Source organism: Amphibalanus amphitrite, unplaced genomic scaffold, assembly GCF_019059575.1.
Source record: "Amphibalanus amphitrite isolate SeventyFive unplaced genomic scaffold, NRLGWU_Aamphi_draft 000324F_arrow, whole genome shotgun sequence".
Classification (NCBI taxonomy): domain Eukaryota; kingdom Metazoa; phylum Arthropoda; class Thecostraca; order Balanomorpha; family Balanidae; genus Amphibalanus; species Amphibalanus amphitrite.
The window spans coordinates 314,254-336,731 of record NW_024881819.1 but is presented as its reverse complement, the minus strand read 5'-3'; the positions used below and the strand labels follow the sequence as shown (position 1 = coordinate 336,731).

The 22,478-nt window shown below is 48.3% G+C and overlaps 1 protein-coding gene across 2 annotated transcripts in view; it reads right to left on the bottom strand.

Annotated features, from left to right (window-relative positions):
* LOC122388483 (neuron navigator 3-like) overlaps positions 1–22,478 on the bottom strand; it is a 326,891-nt gene that overhangs the window by 36,545 nt on the left and 267,868 nt on the right. For both annotated transcript variants that reach the window (XM_043379619.1, XM_043379620.1), the window contains exon 19: positions 1,490–1,777. In XM_043379619.1, coding sequence (XP_043235554.1) covers positions 1,490–1,777 — 288 coding nt within the window. The remainder of the gene's footprint in view (positions 1–1,489; positions 1,778–22,478) is intronic.

The window sequence follows — 22,478 nt, the reverse complement described above, 5'->3', positions numbered from 1 at the left end:
GCAAAATACAACAATAAGAGGTGTCAAATTTGTTCCCATTTTACTAACTCGGTAATTACTGGGGCGATTTCGCTGAAACTTGGCATACAGGTAGGCACCCACTAGGCAATGCATTCCCATGTGTTGCGGTTAAGGTGCTACTGCACGTGCGCACGTGCAGGGGGCGCTTCCAGATCTCGAGAACGGCTGGGCCGATTGCGCTCAAATTTGGTACACGGTTGGCGACCAGTTAGTAGGGTGCCGTGCAAAAGTCAGTTTGGACCCCGTTTGCACGTGCGCACGTGCTGAATGCCGCTTCCAGATCTCAGGAACGGCTGGGCCGATTGCGTTCAAATTTGGTACACCGTTAGCGACCGGTTAGAAGGGTGCTTGGCGCGTGCCCGTTGGAAGTACTCTCTCCCCCTTCCGCACGTGCAGGGCTCACTATCTCGCTCGCTCGTTCTTCGCCCAAAAGGCGTTTTACTGGTCTAGCCATATTCAATGTTTAACGTTAATCACACATTCAGGGATGAGGCTTATGACAGTTCCAGCGCAATTTGCAACCAATTAACCATTGAATTCCGAAAAAGGCAGTTATACCATAGCTACGAGGAGACTGCCGGCGCCATACCGAGTAGGCATGTAGATTCTTGAGCGTCGGACTCCTAAACGCTTCGATACAAACCACGAAGTCGGCCGCCATTATCGCGTCACTGCCCGTGCGATGTCATGTCACGCCTCGGGCGGCCGCGCCGGTCGGACTCGCGAGGGAGTGGCTGACAGATGGCAAGCCGGGCCCTGCCGGCCGGACACCTTGGTTTTTGGGGCGGGGCTGACTTATCCAGCCTGTTGCCTGTTCCTTGGTGTTTGAGGCGGGGTTAACTTATCCAGCCTGTTGCTCTGTTGCCTGTCCATTCTTCAATCAGCCGATAACATGTCAGCTACGTCCATCTACATTGTACCTATGGCGCTCATGAACGCTACCGATTTTTATGTAGATCAATGGTCTACGAGTTTCGCCACCTATGCCTCGCACTTCACTGTATAAACCTGGTCATATTTATACTTCTCTGTAAAGGGGCGATCTGTTTTTAGTTTTGACGAAATGTTATGAGGAATGTCGAAATTAGCATGGGGATGTTTTGGTGAACGACGAAGGGATATTAACGAAAGACGAAGCATTTATCCAAATCGTCAAAGGTTTTGCCGGAACTCCATGAGTTATGGCGAATAGCGAAGGTAATACCCACTGACAAACTGTGGAGTGGGATCAGCATTCCGTTTTGCCCATATGCTGAAGGTTTTGCCGGAATGCCTCTCACTGGCGCCACCTATGTGCTGATCGAACGAATGGGTTTTGCTGATTGGCCATCGAACAACGCAAAAAGGTGTACTATTAAGGTATACGGTCATTTTTCCATTTGTTGTGGGCTGCACTTTCCACCAGTCGATTTTTCTGACCCGCCCTAAATATAAGCCCTTCACGTTTGAAGCCCCAATGACCACTTACCCAGCCTTTCTTTTTCTTCTTTTTGGCGCCGGGGCTGTCTGGCGTGCGGCTGCTCTGCTGAGAGTGGCCGCTGCACGCCGACGACAGGCTCGAGATGCTCTCGCTCGAGGCATGCCGGAGGAGCGGCGCCGCGCCGCCACCGCCGGCCGCCAGCGCGCGCTGCAGCCGCTCTATCTGTTTGCGCATTTCCGTCATGTCCTTGTCCTTCTGCTCGCTACTCAGCGTCAGCTGGTGAAGCTTCTTTGTCATCGAGGTGAGCGACTGTTCGAACGCCTCGACGACGTGCGCCTGCGTGCCAGGGCCGAGCCGTCAGGTGCCGCCAGCCCGGGGCGACGAGCGACATACACACTACAGGGTCATCCATTGGCAGCCACAGCCCACCTGCAGCCCACCCACCTGCCCTCACACCAGGAGCCAATCTCCAAGGCACGATCAGGGGGAAGGGGCATCGCCATAGGGACACACGTGCAACATAACTGCTACCAAATGCTAGCAAATGACGTCACTGTGATGGTCGAGAGCTGATTGGTCGCTGAGATTCAAGCGATGCAGTCAATTCTGGCATACCGGCACAGTGTTTTCCGACCGTTGCGTGTTGATTATTTTGGTTGGTATACCTACTAAGTTTCAATATTTTTATCTAATTATATGAACACGTTTTCATGTGTTTGAATATCGCAAAAGCTTAGCCCGCGCGCCGACAGAGGGGAATGTCCGCCCGCTGAGGCTTTCCATAAATGGCGGGAAAACCACGGCGCACAGCGCCGCGAAGTTTGGCATGACTATTCCCACATCAACTTGACACATGGTGTGCAAGTTTGAACCTCTTACCTTCTAGGTCAGATTTATTTACTTATTTATTTAACATTGAAGGGCACATCCACCGAAAGCAGCGGCTATTCCATTCCTCATTAAATGATGAAGGGATGACAGCACACATGCAAACATACTCGCACAGTGCACACGTATCACAACACAGCACACGAACACGAGATCACTGACACCAGGACACAGTGAACACAGTAAAAACTCTCGTAACCCGGGCGTCCAGGTTCAGTCGGAGCGCTGTTTCTCCAGCAGATGCTCCCTCAGTTGAGGAACCTTGCGAGGCTTAGGTTCCTCAACTCTTGCCGCAGCCTATTGTACTCTGCTACCGCTGAGTAAAAAATCGACGCCTCCCGGACTCCGATCGTATGGAGGGCGTCAGGAGCAGGTTATTCTGGCGCGTGTCTCTTCTGCGAGCACTCTGTCCGGTAACCAACCTTTCGGCCAGGTGCTGAGGCTCAGATGTATCAAGCATCTTTCGTATGAGTAGCAACTAGCAAGCAACGATACTCTTAAAGGGAGATAATGAGCTTTCTTTTTTCTTAAATTAAAATTACTCGACATCTATACTATTTCTACTGTAGTTTCTATAAAATATGAAAATTTCCTAGCACATTTTCGTATGTGAAAAGGTTTTTATTTTTGCAAAAAAGAAGCAGTACTTGCAGTACTTGTAACACCCACCGAAATGCGTTGTCCTTCTCTATTAAAAAGTCGCAGTATATGGCGCTTTTGTTTCAAACAGCGACGCTTGGGTTTTTGTTTATGTTATCGCCTTGTCGTTGCTTGGTTGTAAGGATTCTAATTTGAATTAGAGTTAATTCAGTTTAGAATTAATTAGATTCTAATTCGGGGGTACATAGTGCCTACTCTTCTTTGTTTCCAAGTATTATTTTGCGCCACAAATGAACGGCATGCGCCAGAAACGCAGCCAAATCTTGCGATTGCGACTACGAAATTCATTATTTTGGCGTCAGAGCCTGAAGCGAAAAATACAAGCATATTTATTTCAAAAAGACTTCAGGTTTGTCGAACGGTGTTATGAGAATTTTGATAACAGTACTGCATAAGTTTTTCAGTGATGCCGCAAAAGTGTTGTATCTATCTTCTTTTATTGTGCAGTCGGCGGGACCGATTCAAAATTGAGTCGTTGCTACTAAAATAGCAGCATATGGCGTCAGATGATGAACAGGAAAAATAGTTGCGTAAATTTAGGCATAAACCACCCCCAAACCATGAATATCTTTTGAAGGCACTATAGACCAGACATGTTCGTAGATCCCAAAAATGGATCTGGAGATCTGATCCCATGGATCTGGATCCGAGATCATATGGGATCATAGATCCGAGTCTCCGTTTTGTCGAGAGACCCACTCGGATCATGGATCCGGCATTCGGTTTCGTTGAGAGATCCACTGGGATCACAGATCCCAAGCTCCCCAACCTGCTATCATCCAAGAACAAGATAGCAGGTTGAAGATCGTGATTCAGTGCAATGTGTGACTAATGATGCCTAATTTCAAGCTTAAATTGGTTAATTAACCGTTATTAACAGTTATAAGTGTCAAAAACTGCTTTTGTCGAGAGATCCACTCGGATCATGGATCCGACCTTTGGTTTCGTCGAGAGATCCACTGGGATCATAGATCCGACCTTCGCTTTCGTCCAGAGATCCGTTGGGATCATGTATCCATGATTCCATTTTGCCACGGGATTCACCGAGATCATAGATCCACTGTTGGGATCCAAGAACATGTCTGCTATAGACGACCATTAACTAACTAGATGTGATGAAGATCAAATGTAAGGAATACGCTCGTTTTACAAAATTACATGCAAGTACCAAAAAGTGACGTAAGTACTTATTCAACGGTCATTTTCAGCGCTCCCCGCTAACGTGACTTCAAGTTGAGATATTTGCGGCAAGGTACCGAATTGAGCAAAATGGTTTTAATTTACATTATAACTTGTTGTGTTTTGTCAGAAAATGGTCCTAACTCAGATTTTGTGGAAAAAGGTCATTATCTCCCTTTAAACATGTTGTCAACGTGAAGCCATCCTAGGTCATCTAGCACGTCACTCAGATGGTCATATTTCCGACGGCCGGAGACTACCCGCGCCGCGCAGCGAACCTCACTATCTTCTGCAGCCGGCTGCGCTGGGTAATGTTACTAGCTCCGTAGACGGACAGGCAGTAGCGCAACACCGACAGTACCAGGCCCTGGACTAAGGCGGTAAGTACAGACTGGGGGAGACAATGCCTGCTGTGGTTTAGTCCGCACAGCGAACCAGTACACCTCTTGATCACGTAGTCTGTGTGCGTGTTAAAACTTAAATCACCTAAGTTTTTGACAGTGTTGGAGCACTCGACGGAAACCCCAGATAAGGAGATGCTGATTGGGGGAAGGCGCCGGGTCAGTTCGCGAGTTCCTAGCGCGATGAGTTGCGTCTTAGTCGCGTTAACTTTGAGGCCGTTGCTGTCGTACCAGGTGGCAACAACGTCAAGGCTGCGTTCCATGGTTTGGATAAGTTGACTGGGATCCCTCGGTGGGCCGGACACGTAGAACTGTACGTCATCTGCGTATGCGATGATACTGATACTGGTACTGGTCATCTGCGTATGCGATGATACTGGTACTGGTCCGTATACAGCGGCAGGTCATTGGCGTAAATGTTATGCATCAACGGTCCGAGGGAAGAACCTTGGAATGTGCCAATAGGATTTAGTAGAGGTTCGGATAGGGTCCGGCCGCGAGATGCTCCAGTACTCTGCACCTGGACCCGCTGATAGTGATTCGCGAAGTAGCTCTGGAACCATCGCGTATCTACTCCGTAGAGCTCAAGCTTACGCAGCAGCGCCCCATGCGGTATGCAATCGAAGCAGCGAGAGCAGTCTAACAGGCAGATCAGAGTAATCTCACGGCGGTACATGACTCGAAAAACGTGATCGGTTAGCGTTAATTAACAGAGCGGTGTCGGTTGAGTGGTTGGTTCGGAATCCGTGCTGGTTGGCGGAGAACAGGTGGGGCGTGGTAAAGTACGAATTTAACTGTTCGGAAACAACACGTTCTGTGATTTTTGCGATTGTAGTAAGGATAGAGATGGGTCGGTAGCAACTGAAATCATCAGATTTTGTAGCATTCGGAATGGGATGCACTAAAGTGAGTTTTCAGGCGCCGGGAACAACACATGAGGTAATGCTGGAGTTCACAATGTGTGTCAGAACATGGTGTAGAGAGTCTATGCACATTTTGATAAACTTAATACACAGGCCGTCCGCACCGCAGGCTGACGAACCGTTCATCTTCCCGACGATTGCATAAAGGTAAGCAGTCGTGACAGGTATGAGCTGAAAAGAGCTCGTCATTTCGAAAAGATCACAGGTCATTTCGAATGACCCGACGTCCAATCGCCTTTTCGCACCTTTGTCACCGTGTCAGGCTACAGTAGTTGACCGAGTTCTTCGGAAGTTGCAGGATGTCATAAGGTCATTACTAGCTACAATTTTTGTATCTCGGAATTTGATGTCGTTGGCCTAAGGTCAGGTCAATTTCTTGACCTCCTCATCATAAGTCAATAGGGGAAAAGTCAACTGCCTGATTTTTCATATTAGAGAGAGAAAATATATGAAAAATTGACCTCTCCTCGACATTTAAAATTATTTGAATAGCCAAATATTACTGTATTGATATTTCGACCAACAGGTCTTCTTCAGAATAAGACAGTGTACACAAGTGTACGAGAATACAATAAATACAATAATTGAATACAATAAGAGAATACAATACAATACGAGAATCCAATAATACATTATTGTATTCTCGTACACTTGTGTACACTGTCTTATTCTGAAGAAGACCTGTTGGTCGAAATATCAATACAGTAATATTTGGCTATTCAAATAATTTTAAATGTCGAGGAGAGGTCAATTTTTCATATATTTTCTCTCTCTAATATTCATAATGTTCCTCGCAAGAGCGCTCCAAAGAATAAGTGTCTGATTTTTCACTGAAACGCGTCGTAATGGCCAATTTTACTCAGAATGACTTCATTTACGATCAACCTTGACGCCCTTGATGTCTTATTTGCAACTGTTAGGTCATGTGATGTCATCAAAGGTCACCAAATATTTTTTTTTTCGCTAATAACTCGTTACAGAAAAGATATACAGCCGCGGGAATGGTCTCATTGTGTTCAGCTCGTCAAGGCGCATCGAACGATATACATGATGACCTTGAGGTCACGTGACCTGAGGTCAACCTCTGACCTTGACCTTTCAAGGTCAACACATATATGCTTCGATGCGGATTGACGAGAGGATCACGATGGTGCTATTAGTGCTATTAGCCTAGCTTGATTATGTCGAAAATTATTCGTTAAAAACTTCCTTATTCTGTAGCGCCACTCTTTTACCTTTTTGGCCCCTGTGAAGTCATTTTTGACCTGACCTGAAAAAGACCTGGCTAAAAATTGTATACCTTGTCCGTCTGTATCACATGCCGTTTACCGCTTGTCGCTAGCTTGCTTCGTTCTCGAGGTATCAGGAGGCAGGTATTCGCCCCCCCCCCCCGTCGGTGCGAAGGTGGCGCGGACCCCCGTCGGTGCGCGGGTTAGGAGTACCGTTGGCATCATCACACTCAAACGTGTCGCCTCAGCTATGAAAAAATGCCAGCTTGAGCTCATGTAGGCATTCAGTAGGTGATTATGTAGAGCAGCCAAGTTGCAATTAGCCACTGGCAGTTAAACTAATATTTTGCTTTTATGATGTTCTACGATTGTATTCCGTGAACAGCTTTTTCGACCAAAAATGGCCTAGCAAGTAGCATGGCCCCAGTTCGACCTCTATTACCCATGACCTGAGATGACCTATGACCTAATGTGTTCATGTGTGATGTGAAATTGACGTCCGGAGAGGTACTGAAAAGGGCGTGTCGAAATTCGCAGCCCCTTCTGAGTTCATAGGCGTAGGAACAGGGGGGGGGGCATGGCCCCCACTTTCGGAGGTGGGGGGCCAACAATGTTAACTGCCTCCCCCCACTTTTTGCTGACTTTTGTGTCTGTATGCACCTATACCACCCGGCACCCTAAACGGCACCAGAACTTGACGACTATTCAGCTTGCCCTTCAATTAAGATTTCCTTTTGTTTCTACAGCGTTGTTGACCGCAATTTCATTCACTAAATGAAGGAAACCATATCAGAAGCAAAACTGGGAGTCCTGGTGGCAGTATTTTGTTGAATACGAGGCGGGGCAGCGAGCACTGAAATGGTATAAGACAATACTGGCACGGTGCAATAGAATGCGTATACAAACGACCAACGCTTGACCGGATCTGCTTGGGGTCGGCATGGTTCGTCAAAGGCGTAGTAGCTGGGGACCAGGGTGACCATGCCCCCTACCTCGGTTCAAACAGGCTGGGGGCCAGCAATGTCTGTATCTGCCACTCCCCCTTCCGCTTTCAGTGCAGTGGCGGTCGCAAGGGGGGGGGGGGCATCAGGGCCATTCCTCTAAAGGTAGATCAGGGGGGGGCCATCATATCAACTGCCCCCCCCCCCCCAAACAACTGATGGGCCCCCATGGGCGTATGGGGCTCTGGCCCTTATTCGATTGTCACGAGGCTCAAGAAACCCACGCCAGCTATGAACAGCTCCCATACCGATCTTTGAGGGTCCTACACTGCCCTTCTGAGGGCCCTTCAGTGGCGGTCAAACGCCCTCATTGACCGCTGAAGATCCCTCTACTGGCAGTTAAGGGCACCTAAACCGGCCTTAGGGGCCCAACCGGCGTCTGAGGGTGTCACACCGACCTCTGGTGGCCTCACTTCTGTCTATGGGGTCCCAAGACTAACCTTTAGGTGCCTCTGAGAGCCCCGCACTGAATTCTGAAGATCCGATGCCGGCCTCTAAGGACCCGCATCGGCCTCGCGGGGGCCTATCTTGGCCTCCGCTGGTCTCTGGGGTCCAACGCCGGCCCATGCTGGTATTTTAAGGTCCCGCACTGACCTCTGAGGGCCCATGCTGACCTGCAAGAACCCACGTTAGCCTCTGATGGCCCAGGTCGGCCTCTAAATGTCTCAAACTGCTATTTGCAGTCCTGTACTGGTCTCTGAGGGCCTTTAACTGGCCTATGAGGGCCCAAACCGGCCTCTAATGGTCACACACCGGCCTCTGATAGCCCCATTTCTGTCTCCAGGACCCAAGACTGGCCCTTATGTGCCTCTGTGGGCCCCGTACTGGCTTCCGAAGGATCGATGCCGGCCTCTGAGAACCCACAGGGGAGACCCGGGAGGTATAGGCCCACGGGAGGTATGGGCCATCGCAGTTTTGAAGAGGTGTTGCGTATTTTTACACATTTGACCACGTAAACTGGTAGCAGCCATTCCGTCATACAAGCCACGTGATTTCCAAAATGTTCCGCAGTCTTCTTTGGCAATTAGCGGTGATAAAGCGTTTTTGCCCTCTTCGAGTAAAATACGGTACATACAGAAAATTCGTGAAAAATTTGAACCAGGCTCGTTTTATGATGTCAGACCATCGCAAACATGAAATTTAACCCGCGCCGTGCTGGTGGCCTGAACTTTCCGCCGAGTGCTGGGGGGGGGGCGTTTTCACGCCCCCCCGTCTAACTCGGCTCCTGGGCCACGTAGCGACACGCGGTAAGCGGCAATCGAAAGAGCGTCAAAAATAAGGACGAAAACACTTCGGTCATTTTTTGGGTCAGGTCAAAGGTCAGGTCACCAGAGGTCACCAAAGGTAAAATGTTGACTATTTCAACATTTTGGAAACTGCCAACGGCTATCTCGGGAACCGATAGAGCTACAGCGCCGCGGAAAAGCGCATTCGATAGCCCTTTTACAGACCTTTCTGAGTAATGTTCTCAGATTTGACCTCAGGTCAACGGTTTAGCCTCCAGAGGGCAAAAACTCCAAAAATAGCCGTTTTTACGAAAAACGTTTTTTCGTCAATAACTTTTGACTCATAAGCGCCATGACATTACTTTTGCCAGCATCGTGTTCCTCTCGTCGAGACGCGTCGAATGAACTATTTGTTGACCTTGAAAGGTCATTTTGAAAATTTGACCTCAGGTCAAGGTCATGACCTGACCGAAAAGGGTCATGTTGCATATCAGTCGATCCGTATCGTCGAGCTGAACACATCTGACGTGTTTTCACCGCTCTAGCACGTCTCTATCAAAAGTTATAGCCAAAAAACTGCTGGCGACCGTTCATGACCTGAGATGACCTCAGGGGCACACAGAGGGGTCACAGGTGCATTTTTCCTATTCAGTGTGTCATGTTTACCTATGAACCGATGTTTGAGAGCGTTTTGAACGATATTCGTCCAAAAGAGGCGCATTTCAATTTTCTCCCATTGACTTATAATGGAGAGGTCGCAAAATTGACCTGACCTTAGGTCACAGATATCAAAAATCCGAGATATACATTTTATACATACTGTTACTCATATCAATCGCTGAAAGTTTCAAAGTGATCGTTCAGTCGCTGTAGCTATAGCGAGCCTTTGAACTTTTTCTGAGGTAAGGTCACTTGACGTGACCTGGTGACCTGACCTTGAACGGCCTAGGTCTGAAATTTTCACAACATGTGCGGAAATGATGTAGGAACACGTGTACCAAAAACGGCGGCGCTGCGCGCCGCCGTTTTTGAGATATTCGCGAAAAACCTGAGGGGGGGGCGTAAAAACGCCCCCCCCCCCAGCACGGCGCGGGTTAAAGCATGCGAATTAACACGCGCACCGACGCACAGTGGGGATTTTTCCGATCTAGCACGTCTTTATTCGTAGAGGGCAAACCATATGTAGTATTGTAGCCAGATTGTGCACAGATGTTGGCTGGTGTGTTCTGGTGAGAATGTTACTTTAAATGTTCATAATCAACATAGTATAGGGGTTCAATTGGACCCCCGGCTCAGCCGTTTGGCCCCTGATCAGGCTAGAGGTTCGCGGAAAAATCAAGCGTGCTGCCTATGACGAGATGAGGCCGAATATATCAAATTTTAAAGTCCAAGGTCACTAGTTGTCTTTCTAAGTCAGTTTAATGACCCAACTAAGGTTGGGAGATCGAGACCTCTTGAAACTTCGTAAAGTTAGGGTGTTACGGGGTATTTTGGGGTGCTGATCACGAATTTCATGTTAGTTTTGATCACAGACGATGTCTTTATGCATTTAGGCCAGGTCGGGTCAGGTCAGGTCAGATCAACCAGTAGGCGTCCTGCCGGCCATCCATAGTAGGTGTCACCTACTACTGACAGCTTCGTAACATGGTACGAAGGCACCAGAACTACTTCGTAAATATTCAAATGGTTGCTAAATTCGAAATCAGCACCAAAAACTACCCTAGAAACAAGTAAAACTAACAAAAAGTGAACACAGGTCATCAAAGGTCAATGACCTTGGCTTGACCTTCACGTGACCTTGATACCCACCATAATGCATGGCAACAACATCATTTCACATATTTGAACGTTTAAAACCACAAAAAGACTGGAAACCGCGGATAATGTGAGCTGGCATACGCCGAATCGCGATTCCGGCCAAACATGGTCTCGAGAAATATGCCACAGGTCAAAGGTCAGTTGGGTCAGAGTCATGAAATTTGTAGGATAGATGTAAAATTGATGATCTCGAGGGCAACGAAACTTTCGTCGCGATCGGCCGCTTTTTGCGCGAGTAATTTGCGGAAAATCATGGGGTTTTATCCGACCCCTTCCCCCTCCCCCTCCCCACAAGTGCGAGGTTTAATAAGGTTACGGTATGTATAATTTACGCTTGTCATCCTATTCCTAATGAATGTGTCTCAGAAGATATGCATCATATAAATCACGAAATAAAATTATTCGCCTATGTCCGGAACATATCTATATCGTGCTGTTTGCCCTGGCGCTCATAGAGTGGGGTATTAAGATACTCTAATGTGAATATTCCGTGTTCAGGCAAGTTTCGGCAGCCAAACTAGGCGTTGTCTTCTGCAGGAGAAAGTGGCGAATTCGATAGGATATGTTTCGGAGTGAAAAAGTGTGGAAAACATTGTTGATTTCCTACATTTATTTAGAATACCATTCCTTCAATATGGTGTCTGTAAGGTTTTTTTTTGTAAATGACATTTTTTGTGACCTTAGTAAGGTTGTGGCATACTTTCTGTTTGCCATTCCATTCCTAATAAAGGTGCCTTTCAGAATATATGCAACTTTCAGACCTCGCAAGAATAAAACCAACAGGACAGGACAATGAACTTGAGCTATAGTTTCGGGCCCTACTGAGCCCATTGAGTAATTACGCATGAGTGGGAACTTTGGGCGCATTTTTCCTAGTCTTGCTGTGGACATACAGATAAAACAATGCCATATATGAAAAATTCAGACATTTCTTAGCCCCACTGACACAAAAAAAAAACAAAAACCCAAAAAGATTTTTGGAATTAAGACGCGCTAGATCGGAAAAATCCCCACTGTGCGACGGGGGCGGATATCCGCCCCCCTGAGGTTTTTCGCGAATAGCGGGAAAACCATGGTATGCAAGTTTGAACCTCCTAACTTTTAAGGTCAGGTTGTTATAGGGGAAGCTCCCTTCGTATCAAGGTTGGTTGGTTGGTTTTGGGTTAAGCACCACATCCAGTGGACCAAGGTGCTAACCGGAACTCTCACGCTGTTCCAAGCGGTCAGGTAGCGGCAATGCCACGTGCATTGCCCGGGAATCGAACCCTTCGTATCAAGGCCGTATAAGTTCTTCGTATGGCAGCCGTTGTACCGCTGCCACATCTGTGCCCGCTCCGTTGGTCAAGGCCGCCAATAAACAGTTCGTGCCCAGAGCCCGTCTCTGATCTATCACAGTGACGACGAGGGAACTGCCGCGGGCCTTTCGGGGTCATGGCAGCGCTGTGGGGCCGTGCCCCAGAATTTGACCCGACAGTGGAGGGCTTTAAGTGTTTTGTGCGTCGATTGGAGCAGTATTTCATTGCCTGTGATGTGGGAGACACGGACGCGGTGAAGCGGCGTGCTATACTGCTGACTGCTGAGTGTTTTGCGACCTCAGTGTTATGGGCTGCTCGAGGATTTGGTTTCCCCAAGGAAGCCGAGTGATTGCAAGTATGCAGAGTTAGTGGAGGTAATGTCCAATCATTTTGAGCCCACCGAGTCGGTGATAGTGGAACGGTTTCGGTTTCACAAATCACACGTGCTGCAGGGCTGACGGCGAGTCGGTGGCTGAGTTTCTCGCCCGGCTGCGATGTCTGGCGAAGCGGTGCTCGTTTACACCGGAGGCGCTGGATGACAACCTGCGGGACAGATTTGTTTGTGGCATCGGTGACGGTCGTCTCCAGACGCGTCTTCTCAGGCCTCAGCTACCCGGATCTGACTCTGGCGTCCGCAGTGTCCGCGGCGCGGGCCTTCGAGTCAGCTGAATCGCAAGCGAGGGAGATCGCCCGAGGCTCAGCTCCGGCCGGCGCGGCCGCGGCCTTGGCCGCGGCCGGTCACGTGGCTTGTGACGGCAGGACGGTCACGTGGCTTGTGACGTCATCCCACCAGCTGCAGTCGGACGGGTAGAGCGGCAGAGCCGCACCCGTGAAGAGCGGGGAGATTTGGCGCCGCGCGCCCGGGGAACGGGCCCACCGGCCGCTCACAGGGGCGGAGCGGGTCGGCGGAGCCGGCGACCAGATGCAGCGGAGCAGCGACGCCACCCCTGCCACCGCTGCCGTAGTCGTCGACACAGCCCATCGCGGTGCTGGGCCAGATCGCGGAGATGTTTTCAGTGCGGAGCGATGGGGCATGTTCGGGATGCCTGCAGCAGCGGACGACTGGATCTGGTGGCTGAGGACGAGTTCGACGAGCCATCGGACCTGCCCGCTCACGAGGACGGTGAGGTGTATCAGCTGTTCTACGAATCAGCTGGCACAGGGCGTGATAGTCGTCGACCCCCTTTGTACGTAGATGTAAAACTCAACGGCCGGCCGATCAGAACTGAACTGGACACTGGGCGGCAGTATCTGTGTGTTCCGAGGCCAAGTTTTTAACCCGCGCCGGGCCGGTGCTCTGAGATTCCGCGCCGGGCCGCGGGGGGGTGTCTGAACACCCCCCTTCTAACTCGGCTCCTGGGCCATGTAGCGACACGCGGTAAGCGGCAATCGAAAGAACGTCAAAAATAAGGACGAAAACACCTCGGTCATTTTTTGGGTCAGGTCAAAGGTCAGGTCACCAGAGGTCACCAAAGGTAAAATGTTGACTATTTCAACATTTTGGAAACTGCCAACGGCTATCTCGGGAACCAATAGAGCTACAGCGCCGCAAAAAAGCGCATTCGATAGCCCTTTTACAGACCTTTCTGAATAATGTTCTCAGATTTGACCTCAGGTCAACGGTTTAGCCTCCAGAGGGCAAAAACTCCAAAAATAGCCGTTTTTACGAAAAACGTTTTTTCGGCAATAACTTTTGACTCAAAAGAGCTATGACATTACTTTTGCCAGCATCGTGTTCCTCTCGTCGAGACGCGTCAAATGAACTATAAGTTGACCTTGAAAGGTTAACTTCAAAATTTGACCTCAGGTCAAGGTCATGGCCTGACCGGAAAAGGTCATGTTGCATATCAGTCGATCCGCAACGTCGAGCCCGACACATCTAAGGCGTTTTCAGCGCTCTAGCACGCCTCTATCAGAAGTTATCATCGAAAAACTGTTAGATTCTGTTCGTGACCTGAGATGACCTCGGGGACATAACGAGGGGTCACAGTTGCCATTTTCTGGTTCAGTGTGTCTATTTTACCTACATATCGATGTTTGAGAGTGTCTAGAATAGCGTTCGTGCAAAACAGACGCTTTTCAATTTTCTCCCATTGACTTATAATGGAGAGGTCGCAAAATTGACCTGACCTTAGGTCACCGATATCAAAATTCCGAGATATACATTTTATAGATAGGGTAGGGTGGGGTAATTTGAACATGTGGGGCAATTTGAACATAGTGTGAATAACACAAAATTACGGAAAATCCATAAGTGGCATGACAATAAGACCAATGAGACAAATTATCGTAACTAAAAGGGCTATCATTTGAACGGGGTTTGAAGTTTCAGGGAATGAAGATGTTGACGCACAGTGTAAAAAATCAATTTCGCAAGGATAAACGCCTAACAACACGTCATTGCAACTTCATTGCAGCGCAAAATCTTGCATTGCTAGCGCCTAATACGCAACGGCTTTTGTTGTACAATGACCTAATCAGTGCCTTCAATCCAAGAAATTTGCTTTTGAACCCTGTTTTTAAAAATTGCAAAATAACTTTTAGCGTGGGGTGATTTGAACATAGTGTGAGAATTTCAATGAAGACAGGGATAGCTCCGAAAAAAAACAACGCTCCCAGTTTTTTTTGCCAATATTTTTGACCCAAAGCGGTAGCAGATAAGTGATGCCAGTTTTAGAAAATTTACGTCTAATATCCGTCTAATGTCTGGTGCATTTTCGTTGATTTTCCGTCCAAAAATGTTAAAGTCAACTATTTATCCAAATATGTCAGAAAATTATGCAGCTATCAACACTCAAAACCGTCATTTATATTGCTTATCATGGAATTTTACCACCCGAAAAGTGTTCATTATATTGAGAGCTTAACAAGCTTTCCATTCGCCAATCAATGCTACGCACGATTACTTGATAAAAATGCTTAAGTGTGGCAGGCCATCGTCCAAAGTTGTCCAGACTTCTATACCTTTGTGCAATCAATTCTGAATTGGACATTATAAAGAATCGGAACTCCGAATGTCCAGGTTACGATTGGCACCACTATAACCCGCGAGTTGCTGGGGGGGGGGGCGTTAAACGCCCCCACTTTTTTTCGCCGGGCCATAGCATAAAAACGGCGCGCCGCAGGCGCGCGCCAAATTTTGGGTACCTGTAGGGAATTGATTGAAGTGTATTGTGACAAAGTTTAAAAAAAAATCGGTCGGAAAATTTTTGAGATATCGAGGTTTTAGTGACGTCATGATTTCTGAGTTTTCGACCAAAAACGGCATATGTTCAAAAAATCATATAAAATCACAGAATAGACATACAGACATGCCGTAAACGCCATTAGACTGCCAATACCATGAACAATCAAATGGCTATCTTCGATTATTGATTATCGTTCCGCATTTTCCAAACTCTTGAACTGAATCTTGGCAATTTCTCGTGACTACTTCACGACCATGATACATGCATTTCTTAAATTGAACTTTTTGAGTCAAACACGTACACATATGATAAAATGAATGTCACCATCGTGTTCTACGCCCCAAATTACCCATAAAACATGTGTCACAGGCTGCCAATATCAGTTTTGATTTTCGGGAATATTTGCCTACCCGGTTGACCTGACCTTGACCCTGACCTATGCTTGACTGACCCCAACATGAAGCTGACACTCTTGTAGGCCTTATATGATGGATTGTGCACCGTTTTGACAGAGTTTATGACGAGAGGCGCCCATTGCGAAGTCCTGAAGTCCATGCTACTGAAAGCCCGATTTCAGGTGTTTGACCTGACCTTGACCCGACCTGTGACCTCAAAATTCAACTTTAAAGTACTCATCCGAAGCGTCTCGTCGCGTTCTTTCGTTTGCCGCCTCGTGCGTTTCGCTGCGCCTATTGGTTCTCGAGTTATCGGCTGGGGGCGTTTAACGCCCCCCCCCCCCCAGCAAACGGTGGGTGGCGAAATACCCCAGCAACTGCCGGGATAACAGATGAAGTAAGGTTTGGTAGAGTTTTTATCGAACGGAGATGATAGACGTTCTGTTAATTGAAGAGAGGCGAATTCTGTCAACTGACCGGTGTGCAGCGTGCAGATATTGATACTCTGCAACTCTTATTTTTGTTGTTGTGTTGATTTTTCAAATGATGGTATTTTTAGAATTGCTCTGCCTATTTGTTTATGGGTCAAACAACATCGGTGCTGGCGAGACTATCTTTTTTATGGCAGGTAAAGACAGTATGTTCAAATTACCCCACGGTGGGGCAATTTGAACACACCGTGACTTGGTGGAGAAGTGATGCTATGCTATTCAAGGTATGCTCGGCTCGTCCAAAAATGAGGCTTGCATGGTGAAAGCAAGTGACACATGCGCTACTGAAACAGTTTTTCTTCATCCAGGGTTGAGCTGGAATTTGGTACAACGGAGAAGACGTAAAAATATGTTCAAATTACCCCACACTACCCTAGTGTTGCTCTTATCAATCGCTAAAGGTTTCAAGGCAATCGTTCAGTCGGTGTAGCTATGACGAGCATTCTTATTTTTTTCTGAGGTGAGGTCACTTGGCGTGACCTGGTGACCTGACCTAAGGTGACCTGGGTCTGAAATTTTCACATGTGCGGAAAAGATGCATGAACAGGTGTGCCAAAAACGGCGGCGCTCCGCGCCGCCGTTTTTGAGATATCTGCGAAAAACCGCAAGGGGGGTGTTCAAACACCCCCCCGGCCCGGCGCGGGTTACAGCTCTGGCCAAAGTGGGTCCAGTGCTGAAACCCAGTGCGCTCAAACTGCAGACGTATGGTAGTGATGCCCTGTCTGTGTTGGGTGAGGTGTTGGTGTGTGTGCAGTATGGCTCTGTCTCCGTAAACCTGCCGCTGGTGATTGTGAAGGGTAACGGACCTTGCCTATTCGGCCGTGACTGGCTGTCGCATTTTCGCCTGGACTGGGCGGCCATTTGTCGGGTGTCGGGTGTGACTGCCGATCCTCAGTTGCACCCTCTACTGAAGGAGTTCCCCAAGGTGTTTGACGATCAGCTGGGCTGCTTCACGGGCGAGCCGGTGTCGATCGCGGTGGATCCCGACGCCACGCCGCGGTTCTTCAAGGCCCGCCCGGTGCCGCTGGCGTACCGCCAGCGAGTCGACGAGGAGCTGGAGCGCCAAATACGCCTGGGCCGTTGGAGGAAGTCCGCGACAGTAAGTGGGCGGCGCCGCTTGTGGTGGTGCCGAAGTCAGATGGTACCCTGCGCCTGTGCGGTGATTACAGACTGACCGTGAATAGAGTAGCGAATCTCGATCAGTATCCATTAGGGGAGAGTGGGGTAATTTGGCCGCTTTTTTTTAGAAAACGATGTAACTAAAAATCGACAACACATTTCTGCATTTTCTCAACGCTGACAGGTGTGGCATACATTTTACTTTCTTGGACAGTAAACTTGAAATGATAGAGTAACTACTTATATTGAAATTGTGACGTATTACAAAGGTCTGCAAAGCGGCCAAATTGCCCCACTAGCAGGGTTATTTGGCCGGGGGTGTGGGGCAATTTGGCCGGCGTTAGTTTGAGGACATGATTTTTGTTATAGGCGAGTCAGCTTCACATCCAGCAATGACGCGTGTCCTACGACGCATTTGAAGCATTTTGGAGGTTGACTCAGCCGTCACAGGGGTCGAAAATAGTCAAAATAGCGGCTCTAGATACGATGACGGTTTTTTACCAATAGCTTTTGAAGTAATCAAGCTAGGCCAAAACTAAAAGTACCATCGTAATTCTCTCGTCATTCCGCATCGAAACATGTATGTGTTGACCTCGAGAGGTCAAGGTCAAAGGTTGGCTTCAGGTCACGTTACCTCAGGTCGCTTGACCTCAAGGTTACGTGAGTTCAAGGTCATCATGTATATCATTCGATGCGCCTTGACGAGCTGAACACAATGAGACCATTTGCGCGGCTGTATCTTTTTTCTGTAAGTATTTATTAGCAAAAAAGCGTTAGGTAACCTTTGATGACGTCACATGCCCCTACAGCTGTCCAATAGGAAATATGGCATCAAGGTAGTCAAAGTTGGTCATGAATTATGTCCTTTATGGTATCATTGACCATGACAACTCGGCCGTCCCAGCATTGTGACTCTGAGCGCACCGGCCAAGTTGCCCCGCTAGTCCCGGCCAAATAGCCCCACATTGCCATTCTGAAAATTTTTGTCTATAAAGTCTTCATGGCTGTACAGAACTAGATGAAATTGCTCTTGGAACCGCTGAACACCCTCAAAAATGGCGCTATAATGTTGGAATTCGTTTACAGCCCAAATACTACATGTTATACAAGTTTTTAAACGGAAGTAAAAGTTACCATTTTCTAACGAAATTCACCTTTTATTAATTTTGAATACAACTAAGAGGAGGAAAGTTTTGACATTTGTTCTCGAGTTAGTTCTGCCGATGACACATGAATAGAGACTTAAGTTATTTCATTCACTTTTATCAGCTTTCGTACAGGTGGGGGCGGCCAATTTACACCACCGGCCAAATTACCCCACTCTCCCCTACCCAGGGTAGAGGAGCTGTTGGTGAAAATAGCTGGGTGCTCTGTCTTTTCTAAAGTTGACCTCAAAAGTGCGTACAATCAGTTGGTGTTGGATGAGCACGCAAGAGAGTTATGGACTTTGAACACTCCGAGGGGATTACTGAGACCCACTCGTCTGAGTTTTGGGTATGCCTCTGCTCCATCGTTATTTCAGCGGACGTTAGACAAGCTGCTCGGGGATATAAAAGGTGTAGCGGTATTTTTGGATGATGTTATCATCGCCGGAACGTCTTTCCCGACGCACAACGCGGCACTACGGGAAGTGCTGCGTCGGCTCTCTGAGGCGGGGTTGCGAGCCAATCGCGCGAAGTGTTGTTTTGGGGTGCATCCCGTGACATACTTGGGATACACGGTTAGTGGGGCGGGCGTGCAAACCACCGACGACAAAGTGTCCGCTATACGGGGGGGGGGGGGGGCGCCCGAGCCGCGGAACATCACAGATCTGCAGGCCTGGTTGGGGCTGATAAATTATTATAGCAAATTCCTGAGGAATTTGTCAACCGTGCTGTACCCGCTGTACAAGCTGTTGCGTCAGGGTGAGCCCTGGGTATGGGGCTCTGCAGAAAGGGATGCATTCAGTCGCGCCAAGGCGTTGCTTTTGTTTCCGCCAGTACTGGCGCATTTCGATCCCTCTCTGCCAATGATCCTCGCGTGTGACGCTAGCCCGGTGGGAATCGGGGTAGTTCTGAGTCAGAAAACGGCGGTAGGAGAGCGCCCGATAGCGTTTTATTCCCGGTCGTTGAATAAAACCGAACGTAACTATTCTCAGACGGATCGTGAGGCTTTGTCAGTGATCAGTGGTGTGAAGAAGTTTTATTATTATTTAGCGGGCCGTGCCTTTGTGATTCGCACCGATCACAAGCCGCTATTAGGTTTATTGGGAGAGCGTAAGCCGTTACCGGAGATGATCTCGGCGCGTATGCTACGCTGGGCGTTGCTTCTCGCTGCTTACGATTATCGTTAACAGTTCATGCCAGGTTCGAAGCAGGGTCATTGTGACGGTTTAAGCCGGCTGCCGCTACCATCGGTGACTCGTCACCGACTCCTGCAGAGGTGGTAAACATGTTGCAGTTTCTAGACGCAACGCCTGTCACGGCAGCTCAGATTCGTTTGTGGACGAGCCGAGACCCAGTACGATCAGCGGTTTTGCGTTATACGCAGCACGGTTGGCCGCGTGACGCGGCACTACCTGCCGAGTTTCGGCCGTACCAGCAGCGTATTGGGATTGAGTTGAGTTGTCAGGATGGCTGTGTGATGTGGGGCGGACGTATGGTCATCCCGCCGCAGGCCAGGGAGAAGCTGCTCAAATTGTTGCATGATGGACATGTGGGGGAGAGTCGAACAAAATCTCTGGCTCGAGCGTATATGTGGTGGCCACGAATGGACGACGATATCGTGCGCGTAGTGAGCGGTTGTCGAGCGTGCAATGAGCGACGAAACCAGCCCGCCAACGTCCCCATTCACCCTTGGGAATGGCCTGTTCGTCCATGGGATCGTGTGCATATAGATTTCTGTGGTCCTCTGGAAGGGATGATGTTTTTAGTCATTATTGATGTGCATTCCAAGTGGCTTGATGTTTATCCAACTAAAGTAGCGACCACCGCTGTGACATTGGATAAACTGCGAATGTCGTTTGCGTCTTGGGGTCTGCCACGTGTACTCTGTTCTGACAACGCGGCATGTTTTACTTCTCCTGTTTTTGAACAGTTCTGCGTTATGAATGGTATCCGACACGTCACGTCACCGCCGTATGCCCCCAAATCGAATGGTCTGGCTGAACGATGTGTGCAGACCTTCAAACGGGGCTTTGCAATGTACAAAGGGTCCGTGTCAACCAGAGTGGCTCGTTTTCTGTTTCAGTACCGTGCTACGCCACACACGACCACTCAGAAGTCGCCGGCGGAATTATTTTTGAACCGGCCGCTTCGTACCTATTTTGATGGACTACGGCCGGATCTCTCTTTCGAGATGCAAAGTCGACAACGGTCCCAAAAACTATATCGAGATAGAGGTTCCCGATCCCGACATGTGAATGTTGGGGACGCAGTGTGGGTGACGGCAGAAACCAGGTTACAGGGGACGGGCGGCGCTTCCTGGTTGCCGGGTGTTGTGTTAGAGGTGACAAGTGTACAGGTGACTGTTTTGTTAGACTGCGGTAGAGTGGTGCAGCGGCATCTCGACCATGTTCGCCGTGATTGTTCGGGTGTGCGCCGGCGGCCGGGTGCGGATGAGGTGTCGCTGGCTGATCCTCTGCCGGTGGTCGCTCCGGCCGCGGCGGCGGCTCCGGTGGAGTCCGAGCGGCCAGCCGGCGGGCCGGGTCATTCGTACAACTTGAGGCCACGGCCTACTCAGGGGCCGCAGCGGCTGTGAGAAGGATGTTTCAGTGCGCTCTGTTTTTGTTATGCAAATGCTTGTTTGGTTTGGTTCGTTCCGGTGGTACCCCTAGTCCGGAACGGAGGGGGAAGTGTTATAGGGGAAGCTCCCTTCGTATGGCAGCCGTTGTACCGCTGCCATATCTGTGCCCGCTCCGTTGGTCAAGGCCGCCAATAAACAGTTCGTGCCCAGAGCCCGTCTCTGATCTATCACAGTCAGGTCACCAGGTCACTTTGAATGACCCAACCTCAAGTCACTTTTGCAACTTTGTCACCGTGCCAGAGCTACAATAGATGTCGGAGGCCTTTGAAAGTCGCAGGATATTATTAGGTCATAAGTAGCTACAATTTGTATATCTCGGAATTTTGATATCGGTGACCAAAGGTCAGGTCAATTTCTCGACCTCCCCAATGTCAATGGGGGAAAAATCAACCCTGTTTTTACCACTAAAACGGGTCGGAATGGACCCATATACCATACATGACTTCATATACGATCAACCTTCACTACCTTGAGATCTGTTTTGCTGTTAGCCAGCTGTAAGGTCATGTGACGTCATAAAAGGTCACCAAAGGTTTTTTGCCAATAACTCCGTACAGGAACAAGATACAGCCGCGCGGATGGTCTCATTGTGTTCAGCTCATCAAGACGCATCGAATGATAGGTATACATGATGACCTCGAGGTCACGTAACCTGAGGTCAACCTTTGATCTTGACCTTTCGAGGTCAACATATATCTCATTCGATAGCGATTGACGAGAGGATCACGATAATGCCCTTAGTTTGTTCCTATCTTTACTAATTCGAAAGTTATTCGAGAAAAACTCTCTCCATATCTAGCGCCGCCATTTTGACTTTTTTGACCCCTGGGGCATTCCACGATAGATCGTACCACTTTTTTCCAATTTGACACCCTCATCCCTCAGAATTTGACGAGAATTGGTCTCAGGGGTAATCAGGGGCTCTGAATCCACCTGTAACAATTTCAGGCTTATCAGATAAGTATTTTTTTGAATTATGGTGTATAACATGTTTTGGATCTTGCTTTGCAGCGCTAAGTTTGGCGGGCTGTAACTCTAAGACGGATTATTCAAATGCCGAATGTTATATAACATTGAACTTGCAATGAAACAGAGATTAATATGTATTTTTTAAATTTCGAAAAATACGCTATTTTTGATATATGACATATCGAGTTTTCTTTCATTTGTATTTTTTTGGACTTTGGGACCAAATTGTTTTGAATTTTTATTTCTTTAAAAAAAAATATTTGGCTCATTGTTAAGAAGTATGCAAAAAATTAGGAAGGTGTTCTTTCTATAAATGTATTTATTTTACGTCACGATAACGGTTTCGAATAGTGATTTCGGGAGGGGAGCTTACAAATGGCGTGGTAAAGCTGCTTAGTGACATCACGGGTTACTGAAATTTCAATTCAAGTCTGAGTCATCTGAAAAAAGTGAAAAGAGGGTTCATTCAACC